This window comes from Danio rerio, chromosome 25 (genome assembly GCF_052040795.2).
Source record: "Danio rerio strain M-AB ecotype USA chromosome 25, GRCz13ab, whole genome shotgun sequence".
In the NCBI taxonomy this organism is placed as follows: domain Eukaryota; kingdom Metazoa; phylum Chordata; class Actinopteri; order Cypriniformes; family Danionidae; genus Danio; species Danio rerio.
This window is the reverse complement of record NC_141045.1, coordinates 40,262,501-40,274,432: the sequence shown is the minus strand read 5'-3', so window position 1 is coordinate 40,274,432 and position 11,932 is coordinate 40,262,501. Positions and strand designations below refer to the sequence as shown.

General features: G+C 52.3%; 1 protein-coding gene across 1 annotated transcript in view; it reads right to left on the bottom strand.

Moving 5' to 3' along the window:
- Positions 1 to 1,378: 1,378 nt before the first annotated feature.
- zfc3h1 (zinc finger C3H1-type containing) overlaps positions 1,379 to 11,932 on the bottom strand; it is a 27,484-nt gene continuing 16,930 nt past the window's right edge. Inside the window, exons 24-35 of the mRNA XM_087312590.1 lie at positions 9,593 to 9,818; positions 9,309 to 9,414; positions 9,047 to 9,230; positions 8,868 to 8,962; positions 8,459 to 8,560; positions 8,196 to 8,300; positions 6,660 to 6,825; positions 6,485 to 6,585; positions 6,186 to 6,287; positions 3,392 to 3,431; positions 2,802 to 2,864; positions 1,379 to 2,073 (exon numbers count right to left, since the gene is read on the bottom strand). Coding sequence (XP_087168716.1) covers positions 1,948 to 2,073; positions 2,802 to 2,864; positions 3,392 to 3,431; positions 6,186 to 6,287; positions 6,485 to 6,585; positions 6,660 to 6,825; positions 8,196 to 8,300; positions 8,459 to 8,560; positions 8,868 to 8,962; positions 9,047 to 9,230; positions 9,309 to 9,414; positions 9,593 to 9,818 — 1,416 coding nt within the window. The 3' untranslated portion in view covers positions 1,379 to 1,947. The remainder of the gene's footprint in view (positions 2,074 to 2,801; positions 2,865 to 3,391; positions 3,432 to 6,185; positions 6,288 to 6,484; positions 6,586 to 6,659; positions 6,826 to 8,195; positions 8,301 to 8,458; positions 8,561 to 8,867; positions 8,963 to 9,046; positions 9,231 to 9,308; positions 9,415 to 9,592; positions 9,819 to 11,932) is intronic.

Here is an 11,932-nt window from a genome sequence, read left to right as displayed (position 1 = left end):
TTTGAGTCTCGGCTGGGTCAGTTGGTGTTTCTGTGTGGAGTTTGCATGTTCTCCCCGTGTTGGTGTGGGTTTCCTCCGGGTGCTCCGGTTTCCCCCACAGTCCAAACACATGCACTATAGGTGAACTGATCAACTACACTGGCCGTAGTGTATGAGTGTGTGGAGGAGTGTGTATGGGTGTTTCCCGGTACTGGATTGCAGCTGGAAGGGCTTCCGCTGTGTAAAACATATGCTGGAAAAGTGGGTAACTCTGTCCAGCTCTCCACGGGTCAGAGTAATGGTGACGCCACTGATGAAGGTGTGTAGAAACGTCTCTCTCACATGTGTGCAGGAGACAGCATGCAGCATTTCACTGCGGTGTGTGTGTGTGTGTGTGTGTGTTCTCTAGTTTATTAAGACACACGTAACACTGAGCCGTTACTTTAAAGCACATCTCAGTGTATCAGTGCCCACCCCGGACCATCAGTGTGTGTTCTGCTCATCTCAGATCCTCAAACACACTGAGCTCAGATCAGCTCTGATGCAGAGTTACACACACACACGTCAGGAGATGGTGTGTGTGTGTGTGAGCTGTAGACGGTGAAGTGGTTCTTCTTCTACAGTTCCTGCTTCAGTCTGCTCCAGAAACAGAACTCTCTCTCTCTCACACACACACACACACACACAGGTCCTGCGGGCTGATCTCCAGACTATCAGCAGGTCTGAGGTCAGTGATGGAGGAAACTGCACCTACAGCAGGAAGAGCTGCAGACTGACCTCAGACCAGCACACACTCCTCACGCCTGTGTGTGTGTACACACTAAAGATGACCAACACACACCTCATACCCGTGTACACTCCTCAATCCAGTGTGTGTGCGCACTCAAGACGACAAACACACACCTCATACATGTATGTGTGTGTGTGTGTGTGTGTGTGTGTGCGTGCGTGCGTGTATGTGTGTGTGATTACACTCAAGATAATCAGCACACTCCAAGCCAGAGAATGTGTGTGTGGATTATGTAACTCTGTTATTCTGGAGTGTGTGTGTGTGTGTGTGTGTGTTCTCCTTGTAAACTCTCTCTCTGTTTATGTTCATCGCTTCAGACTTGGATAGGAAACACTTCCTGCTGCGCAATCAGCCACTTCCTGCAGCAGCGAGACCTTGAACACACACACACACACTGCGCACGCACTCCTAATCATCGATGAGTCGCCTTACACAATCAAATACGGCAGGCTCCATAGCCACACACACAAACACACACACCAGCATGTGGTTCTGCTCTCTGACTGCTCCAGAGTAGTGTGTGTGTGTGTGTGTGTGTGTGTGTGTGTGTGTGTGTGTGTGTGTGACTCTGCTAACAGGAAAACACACAGTAAACACACAACACTGGAGTTCTGTACAAAATAATTTAATAGAAACAGATCAATTACAAATGAAAAACAGGTGGGATGATCATCACTCCTGCAGAATACGGGCATTAGTGTGTGTGTGTGTGTGTGTGTGTGTGCGCGTCTACACACACACTCACACACACACACACAGTTGATCTGAGCTGACGCAGCGCTGCATTACAGTTTGATGATGTGTTTGGAACAGTCCAAGAGTCTGTCAGAGGTATCCATGGAAACGACGCTGCTGAGCCAATCAGAATACTTCCAGCAGCAGCCGTTACGCCATTGGTCGAGCAGCAGAAAAACAATAATAAAACAGAAAAGCAAAGGAAAAGAGCGGCGGCGGCGGCGCGAGCCTCGACTGTGGAGGAGCGCATCATCCTGCTGCACCGACACGACAAACTCACGCGCGTGGAGGCGGAGCCTCAGAGTCCGCCCAAATGAACATAAAAGCAAATTAAAAGTGCGAGAGGACCGACCCAACACACAGGAGCAACAGCATCAGACAATTCATACTTACGTCTGCGAGGAGTACAGGCGCACTAATACTGAACGAGTGTGTGTGCTGCGTCAGTCACTGCGCGGAGAACACACACCCAGCGGCTCCTGCAGACTCACACCCAACTCCTGACTGCGCTCGATTATACGCCTCAGCGCGTCCGCTTTACCACCCTCAGCCGCCTCCAACAGCAGACACTGCAGAAGAAGAGGAGCAGGAGGAGGAAGAGGAGGAGGAGCAGGAGGAGGAGGAGGAGGAGCAGGAGGAGGTGGAGGAGGAGGAAGAGGAGGAGGAGAAAGAGGAGGAGCAGGAAGAGGAGGAACAGGAGGAGGGGGAAAAGGAGGAGCAGGAGGAGGAGGAGCAGGAGGAGAATGAGGAGGAGGAGGAGCAGGAGGAGGAGGAGGAGCAGGAGGAAGAGGAGGAGGAGGAAGAGGAGGAGCAGGAGAAGGAGGAGCAGGAGAAGGAGGAGGAGGAGGAGGAAGAGGAAGAAGAGGAGGAGCAGGAGTAGAGGAGGAGCAGGAGGAGGAGGAAGAGGATGAGCAGGAGTAGCAGGAAAAGGAGGAACGAGGAGCAGAAGAAAGAAGAGCAGGAGAAAGAGGAGGAGAGGGAGCAGGATGAGGTGGAGCAGGAAGAGCAGGAGAAGAAGGAAGAAGAGGAGGAGCAGAAGAAAGAGGAGGAGGAGAAGGAGGAGGGGGAAGAGGAAGATGAGGTGGAGCAGGATGAGGAGGAGAAGGAGGAGAAGGAAGAAGAGGAAGAGGAGGAGAAGAAGGAGGAAAGAGGAGCGGGAAGAGGAGGAACAGGAAGAAGAGGAGGAGCAAGAGAAGAGAAGGATGAAGAGGAGGAGGAGAAAGACATGAGGAGTGAACACACACACACACACACACATCAGCTAAACAGAAGAGCAGAAGAAGAGTAGAGTGTTTACATCTGTCCAGAGCGCAGCACACAGCGGCAGATTCTGGAGCGCCTGCTGGTAGAGTCTCTGCACCTGCAGACACACACACACACACACACACATAAACAAACATACACACAGACACACACACACCAGAGCAACACAAAGTCAGTTCAGGACACAGAGCTATGCACCCACCCACCCAACTACACGCGCACACACACACACGCACACACACACACACACACACACAGACACCAGAGCAACACAAAGTCAGTTCAGGACACAGAGCTATGCACCAACCCACCCACCTACATGCGCACACACACACACACACACACACACACACACACACACACACACACACACACACACACACACACACACAGAGTCTCTCAATTATACAGACACACTCTCACAGTCTCTCTCACTCACTCACACACACACACTTTGACACACACACTCGGGCTCTGTCTTGATCAGAGCTATGCCTATGAGAGACTCTTACACACTCGTGCACTGGGCATACCCTGCAGGAGAAACAATAGTTGGACAGAATGAAAGTAAAGGGGACAGACATCGATCACTGAGGAGTGCGTGACCTCTGACCTCTCACTCACCTCTGACCTCTGCCTCTGCTCCTTCTCAACCGCAATCGCTCTGGCGAGAAACACACGCACAGTCAAACACACTCCGCACGTCTGGACACCAAGCTGACCGAACATACACATCTGCATGCAGGAGGCCCTGACCGCTCTCTGATGGGGTGTGTGTGTGTGTGTGTGTGTGTGTGTGTGTGTGTGTGTGTGTGTGTGCACTACATCTCCAATATAACATCAGGCTGATATGAGCATTGAACACTCGTCTGTGAAGCAGCCATCAAGACTCTCGTCTGTTACACACTCCGCATGTGCAGTAAACACACTCGACGGGCATGAGGGACACACAGGGCTAGTGTGCAGATTGCGAGTAGGCATCACAGCAGCCCAGACACCTCCAGGTGAGATGGATCACACCACAGGTAGGCTGGGTTTAGGTGGTGTAGGTGGAGCAGATCGTGAGGTTGGGTTTAGGGTCGGGGTGGGTGTGGACATTCATACGGGCTTTGACCTCCGTCTATACCATTCTCACAGATTCCCCAATCAGAGGAGCACAGCCGGAGCTCCACAGAGGAACAGCAGACACACAAACCCAAAACAGCTCATGTCCAGGCCCGAATCAAGCCCGCCTACAGAAGATCCTGGAGGTGTGCTGGAGTCTGCAGGGCCGGAGACCCCAGATCCACATTACCACAAGGCATAAGCAGGAAACGAGGGACTGACCCTGCTCAGACACACAGCTGGAGTCTGGAGGGAGGAGAGGATACCATGATGCTGTGGATGGGAAGATTGCTCCAACATCAAGGAACAGGAGGAAATACACCTGGCACCGACCCTCGATGGTCTCGCAATGCTCCTTCAGGCTGAAGCCAGCTGGGTTCTGTGGGGTTTAACCCAGCAGCAGACACCTGCATTTGACAGGCCTGACTCCAGGGTGACGCCCCGGCTGCACAACACCAGGTGGTGTCACGGTTCAACGGATCATTTCCATGGAGTGGTACAGTTCTGTATAGTGTAGTACAGCACACTTTGGTACAGGTCTCCCTGATCAGGCTTGTATTTCCAGTAACACCCTTACTAGGCAGGTGTGGTGTACCCTGGAAGGCCCAGCAGTGGAGGACACAGCAGATGCTGCTCTTCTGACAGTCAGACACATGCAGTGTCAGGACATCTTCAAGCCGCATGTCATTACTGTATTATTAAACGGTCTAGTTCCACCCTGTACTATCGTACTGTTGGGCGAGGTATCCTAAGGAGAAGGCCCCAAAAAGTGGAACAGTATGGTTCTCCATTGTGGTACCATTCACAACCTCTGACAGCAGAACTTTACAAATGAGCACTGAAGCGAACGCTGTGAACACGAGCCACACAGGTCAGGTGTGATCGGCTCTGAGCGAGCCGCATGTGCTTCTGCATTACTGAAGTGTTCATCTGGGAATCAGCAAAGCTCAGTGGATCCACACAGAAGAGAAGCTGAAGCTCATCTGCTGATCCCACTGGTGCTCCTGTGTGACCTGAGTAAACCTGCTGCTGAAGAGCTTCTGAATCAGCGGATCAGGCCTTCAGACGGACTGCAGGACTGTGTTGGAGCGGATGGAGATGAACTCTGCAGGAGAAACACTGCTGTGATGACACAGGCAAACTGAGGAAGATCCAGCAAACCAGCAGATCTCCATCAGACACAGCAGACAGAAGGCACTGCACCCTCCACACTCCTGAACCCCACATCAGGGCTAAAGCAGTTCGATTCAGAACCCCGGACTGGGTGTAGAAGAGTCTGATTGGGGTTTGTGGACTGCATAAAGAACGGAGCTGCAGGAGGAGAACAGCCCACAGGAAAGCACAGCGGGCTTGGCTAAAGGCTCCTCAAGACTCTCAGAGGAACATATCCTCCCTCTGATGAACACCGCTGGAGGACAGCAGGGGCGCTCTCCATTCCTGCAGTGGTCCTGTGGTATCAGCCGCTCTTCAGGAGCTGGAGACTCATCAGAATGAAGAGATAAACAGGAGCGTCTCTGATGAACAGCAGATCTCTGGGCTCAGACTGGCCACACTTCATCTCCGCAGTGTCTGCAGGATGCCTTGGAGCATAAGCTGGAGCACGTAGAGCAGGGGTCACCAATCCTGGTCCTGGAGGGCCGGTGACCCTGCAGGGTTTAGCTCCAACTTGCCTCAACACACCTGCCTGGATGTTTCAAGTATACCTAGTAAGAGCTTGATCAGCTTGTTCAGGTGTGTTTGATTAGGGTTGGAGCTAAAATCTGCAGGACACCGGCCCTCCAGGAACAAGTTTGATGACCCCTGACCTAAAGCTTAGAGCTCAACTCCACTGAACACCTCTGGCAGAGCTGAACACACTGACCCACACTGATGGAGCCAGAGGAACTGCAGAGGAGAAACTGACCAATCATAACTGGAGAATCTCAAACATCCAAGGCTGCACTTACTGCTCAGCATTTATTGGCTGACAGAGACGCATCTATTGGAGACGCATGAACGTCAGGCTCAGCTTCTGCTGGCAATGAAGACATTGAATGCCCTCCGCTGGGCATCACACACCTCTATCTTTCACCTGTGGAGCTCTTTTATTAAAGACAAAGGGACAAGCGTGTGTGTTCTGGAGCCCAGTCCAACAGGTGCTCAATCGTGTCGTGTGACCTCAGAGAACATTACCTGAACATATGGAGCATGTAACAGAGCGAGAGTCTTAATCTGACAGAAAACGGCACACAGATCTACACCCCTACAGATCATCATCTCATCTGCTGACACTGACGCAGTTTAGCTGGATGTATGTAGAAGCTCATGAACTTACATTTTCCAGATGGCCAGACAGGTCGGGAAGCTACTGCACAACATTCTGCTCTGCAATTTAAAATGTTCAACATTTCCATCCTGCCATTCCTGCTGCAGCAACCTACACAACGACAGTTAGCACTAAACTGGAGAACATCACAGAGCCGTGAGAAGCGGCGACTTCTGCCCTCTGACACCGACTAGAGGAGCCTTCACACATTAAACGGCGTACAGAGGAACAGAGACATGACATATGGTAACAAGGACACCAATATGACTCCATCTAGAACCCACAGAATAACCCAGGCGAGTGTTTACCTGATGGCCAGCTCAGTGTTGGTGGGCATGATGTGCTGGAGTTTCTCCAGGATCAGGGAATGCTGGGTCTTCGGGAAGCAGCCCAGATAGAAGGAAACCACCTGAAAGGCACAGAATACAAACACACTACACCTGCAGTGTCAGGCAGAACAGAGAGCTGGTCTGGAAAACACACCTGGTTGTGGAAGCTGAAGCTGCTCCAATACTGTGCAGAGCTGAAGGGCACCAGGAGCCGGACGGGCACCGTCTGCAGACAGCGGAGAACCAGAGAACTGAACATCTTCAGCTCGCGGGCACTCGGCTGTGGCGAACACAGCTGCTGCCAGCTGAAGGACAGGTAGCTGAGGAGGAACACAGAGCAGGGTTACTGCGGTAAGAGAAACAGAGCAGGGTTAAATCTGCTGCTTTACAGCGATCGACTGTAGTTGAGTGTTTTATGAATAACTGTGCATGACTGGAGCGACTCTCCATGGGCCAAAGGCCAGTTTCTGTGTGTGAGAGGCCTGGCTCCAGCGGGATGCCCCGGCTGCACAATACCAGGTGGTGTCATGGTCCACGGACTCTTAAGGGGTTTTAGAACCTCATCTAGTCTGACCTGCCACCTAGCATAACTTTACTTTGGGAGACCCTACATAGGGCCATTTACCCCCTGGCACCATCCTAGAATAACTCAAACCCTCCACAACAAGGTGTCGGTTCATGGTGAGAAGGTGCATGTTGGACTCCAGCAGGGCTGACCTGTGTTAACCTGTGTTCTGTTCATTATTTCAGGGACAGAGTTTATAGGCACAGCCTAGGACAGGAGGGGTTCTGGTTCGGTGTCTACAGGATCTCATCTTGACTATTTGTAGATGACGTTGTCCTGTAGGTTTAACTGCAGAGCAGGACATGGCAGGGATGTAGATCAGCAACTCAGAATCTGAGGCTGTGGTGCTCCACTGGGATAGGATGTCCTGCCATCTCCAGCTAGAGAAGATCCTTACCCCAGGTGGAGGAGTTCAGGTGTCTCTGGGTGTAGATCAGGATTAAGGGAAGGATGGCAAGCGAGATCAACAGATGGATGCGTGCAGCAGTGATGCGGTCAGTGTGCTGGTCAGATGAGCAGAAAGGTAAAGCTCATGATCTACTGGTCTCTACGCTCTCCCCTCCCCTGTGGTCATGAGCTCTGGGTCATCACTGACAGGACGAGATCTCAGATACTGAAATGAGTTTCGGGTCACAGGAGAGGGCCTCAGAGTAGAGCCGCTGATCCTCCTCATGCAGAGCAGCAGCTGAGGGTCTCGAGCTCTGATTCCGATGACTCCTGACGCCTGACTAGGCCAGTGTTCTGGGTTTGTCCATTGGGAGCATGCATCTCTGCTCGCCTGTGAGTCTGGGGTTGTGCGGAGAATGCTGCTCCGCTACCGGCTCCAGATAAGCAGAAGATGCTCAGCTTCATGGGTGCTTGTTCTGAGACAGAGCGCCCTCTAGCGTTCAGACGGAGACTCACTGCTGATCTCAGAACTGTATGATGTGCATGACACTCACAGCTTTGCTGAACCATGCTTGTGATTTGATTTAGCAGCTAACCCTACAGAATATACTCCTCTAAACATCGCTAACAGTAAACTGCTGACCAGGCATTTCTAAATGAGTTCCTCCTCAAAGTGAAAGTAAACAGAGCTTGTGTACATCAGGTCTGTATTTATTTATTAAGCTGAGCAGCACTTACTCCAGCCAGAGTGTGTGAATGAGCTCCAGCTGCGTCACCGCTCCCAACGCCTTCTCAAACGCATCCACAGCCTCTCGAGCACCGCCGTACACCACCTGCCAGAAGCTGAGGACACACACACACACACACACACACACACACACACACACACACACACACACACACACACACACACACACACACACACACACACACAGCGTTAGCAGAAACAGGCTTACAGAAACCGCACATGCACGTACAGACAGACACACACGCGCGCGCACCAGTGCAGCAGATGCAGGTAGGGCAGCTGGTCTTTGAGCTCCTCCAGCAGATCCTCCTTCAGGATGGGCGCTCTCAGATTGGTCGGGATCCCCAGAATGTGCCTGAAACCACAAACGTCACCTATTCCAGATCATCAAACATATACACATGCTCTAATACATAAGCTGAAGATGCCAGAGTTATTAAATATTATTATCCTCATGACTCGACATCCTCGAGTGACTCTAAATCTTCTTAAACTAGAAAATAACTCCGATTGCGGCTCTGGTCCCGCAGCAGAACCAAACTGAGCTTGTGTTAGCTGCGGCAGAGTTCCCCCATCAATGATCATCGACTGACCTCAAGCGCTTTTAAACCGTTCCGAGACTATTAAACATGTGAATGCTGAAGCGTCTGAGGAGAGATTACCGCAGTACATCCAGAGGCCTGATCTGCTCCGGCACAGACTGGCAGAGGGAGCGCATGAAGCGGCCAAACAGATCCTCCAGAACACTGAGCTTCCCCTGCGCACAACACCAAACACACACAGATGAAGAGCGCACACACATATAGACACACACACATAAATGTAAAGCTCGCACACACACCTGCGTCTGCAGACATTTGCTGAGCTGGTAGAACAGGTGTGCGCTGGTGCTGTTCTGCGAGTGTGTGTTCATCCACAGCTCAGCGGCTCGGTCCGGCTGCAGCGCCGCAGTGACCTCCAGCAGGGGGCAGTAGAGGGGACACACCTCTAGCAGACGCTCACACTGCGCTAATGCCTCGTCATGCCTGCAACGCAGAGCTCAGGTTAGCACACACACACACACACACACACACACACACGCACACACAGCAGAGTCAGCGTACCTGTGCAGGTGCTGGAGCAGGTGAATGAGGTTTGAATGGAGAGGAAAGCAGGCCTGAATCTGCTCAGCGGAGGACAAACCCTCGTCTGTACAGCGGCCCAGCGCATCTACACACGTACAAGAACACACACCATCAACAGAGCGTCTGGAACATTCACTGCAAGTGAACCCTGAAGAACACACACACCCACAAGTTCGCTCTCTCACACACACACACACACACACACACACACACACACACACACACACACACACACACACACACACACACACACACAGCTGTACCTGTGAACAGCTGGATGAGCTGCTCCGCAGGTGTGTTTGTGTCCTCCGCGGGCCTCCAGGGGATGAGGAACGGCTCTGTGCTGACAATGCGGGACGGGTTGGAGTCTGCGGGGTCGAACAGAGACGAGGGCAGATGCTGGAGCTCCAGCAGGTGGATGAAGGAGAGCCAGAGCAGAGCGCGGTGCGGGACAGTAAGTCGAGACGCAGCGCTGGAGTTTAGAGCGATCTACACACACACACACACACACACACACACACACACACACACACAGTGTTATGACACCCATCGCTTATTTAAACGTGTTTCCCTTTAAATTTTGATTTCCCGGTGCATTGTGGGACGGGCAGTGGTGGAAGATCAGGATCATGATGACCTGACCTCCAGGGACAGAAACTGGCCCTTATTCGGGGAGTGTCCCCTCACTAGGGCCTCAAGCCTGAGCTAGGGCAGGAGGTTGAGCAGTACTGACTGGAGATCATCGGGCTCACCTCCACGCACAGGCTGGGCTCTGGAGCTCAGCTTCTGGAGAAGGGCTGGACTCTCCTCTACATTGGAGACACCCTAGGCCAGAGGACGATGATAGAGTCTGTGGTTGTTTCATCTGCTCTCTGACCATAGGCTGCTGTGGGCTTACAGATCCCCAGCTCAGCCCCATGTGCTGGAATTTTTCCTGGTGAGCAAGAAGGTCACCTCCGGGTCAAGACTGTTCTCTCACCGCAGTTTGTGCCGACAGACCAAACACCAATGCAGAGTTCCTGCACGCCTGGACTGCTTGAGAGGGTGCTGGGAGGGACTCTGTTGTTCTACTGGGCGATTCAACACCCACATAGGTAACAGTGATACCTGGAGAGGCATGATTGGGAGGAACAGCCTTCCTGATCTGAACCTGAGTGGTGCTCTGTTGTTGGACTTCTGTGCTAGTCACAGTTTATCCATAACGGACACCATGTTAGAGCATGAGGCAGTCCATCAGTGCACATGGCACCAGGACACCCTAGGCCAGAGGATGATGATGATGATAGAGTCCGTGGTTGTATCATCTGCTCTCTGACCATATGTCTTGGACACTCGAGTAAGGAGAGGAGCGGTCAACTGATCTCCACCTGGATCATTGGAAAAGGAGGAGATTGGACAGACCCCGCAGGCCCAAACGCATTGTGAGGGTCCTCTAGGCATGTCTGGCTGAACTTCAAGTCAGAGGGATTTTAAACCTGCAGGGGAGACTGGAGATATTGAGACCGAGTGGTCCATGTTCTCAGACTCCATTGCTAATGCAGCTGCCGTGGCAGAAATCCACGAACCCAGTGGTGGACACTGAAAGTAAGGGATGCAGGAAAAAGGAGTCCTACTAGACTTGACCTGTAGGACCCATGAGGCAGCTTGTGTGTACCAACAGGCCCAGCATGCTGCAGCCAGAGCGCTTGCAGGAGCAAAAGTGTCAGGACAGACCAACCCAAGGAAGACTACCGGGCCTCACAGGAGATTCTGGCAAACTGTCCAGCAGGGGAAGCAGTTCCACACGGTCAGTTTACAGCAGAAGAAACTAGCTGTTCACCTCGACTGGGGATGTTGTTAGCGGAAAAAATACTTTAAGGATCTCCTCCAACTACTTGACATGCCTTCCACTGGAGAAGCAGGGGTGGACTCACCATCACCCAAGCTGAGGTCACTGAGGGAGTCTGAAGCTCTGCAGTGGCACGGCAGCGAGAGGAGGAACACACCATGAGGACCTACAGTCTCTGGATATTGTGGGGCTGTCCCGGCTGACACGTCTCTACAATACTGCATGGAGGGACAGCACCACTGGACTGGGCAGCTGGAGTAGTGGTGCCCAAGGGGGACCGGAGGTGTGTTCCAACTATCACACTCCTCAGCCTCCCTGGAAAAGTCTATGCCAGAGCAGGCGTTTGGTTCACATTGCTGCAATAAGTCAGACTTGTTCCCAGTGCATGTTGGACTCCAGCAAGGCTGCCCTGTGTCACTGGTTCTGAATTTTCATGGACAGAGTTTCTAGGCACAGCCGAGGCCGGAGGGGTTCTGGTTCAGTGACTACAGGACTTAATCTCTGCTACTTGCAGATGAAGTTATCAGACTTCATCAGACCTGGAGCTTCAGCGTGCACTGGGTGGTTCAGTAGTAAGGAAAGGATGGAGTGTGTGATGGACAGGCGGGCCGGTGCAGCAGTAATGCGGTCAGTGCATCCATCCACTGTGAAAAGTCAAAGCTCTTGATGTACTGCTGAATCTACACTCCTGCTCTCACCTGTGGTCTTGAGCTCTGGGTCACCACTGACAGGACGCGATCTGGGATACAAGCAACTGAAATGAGTAGCTGAGGGA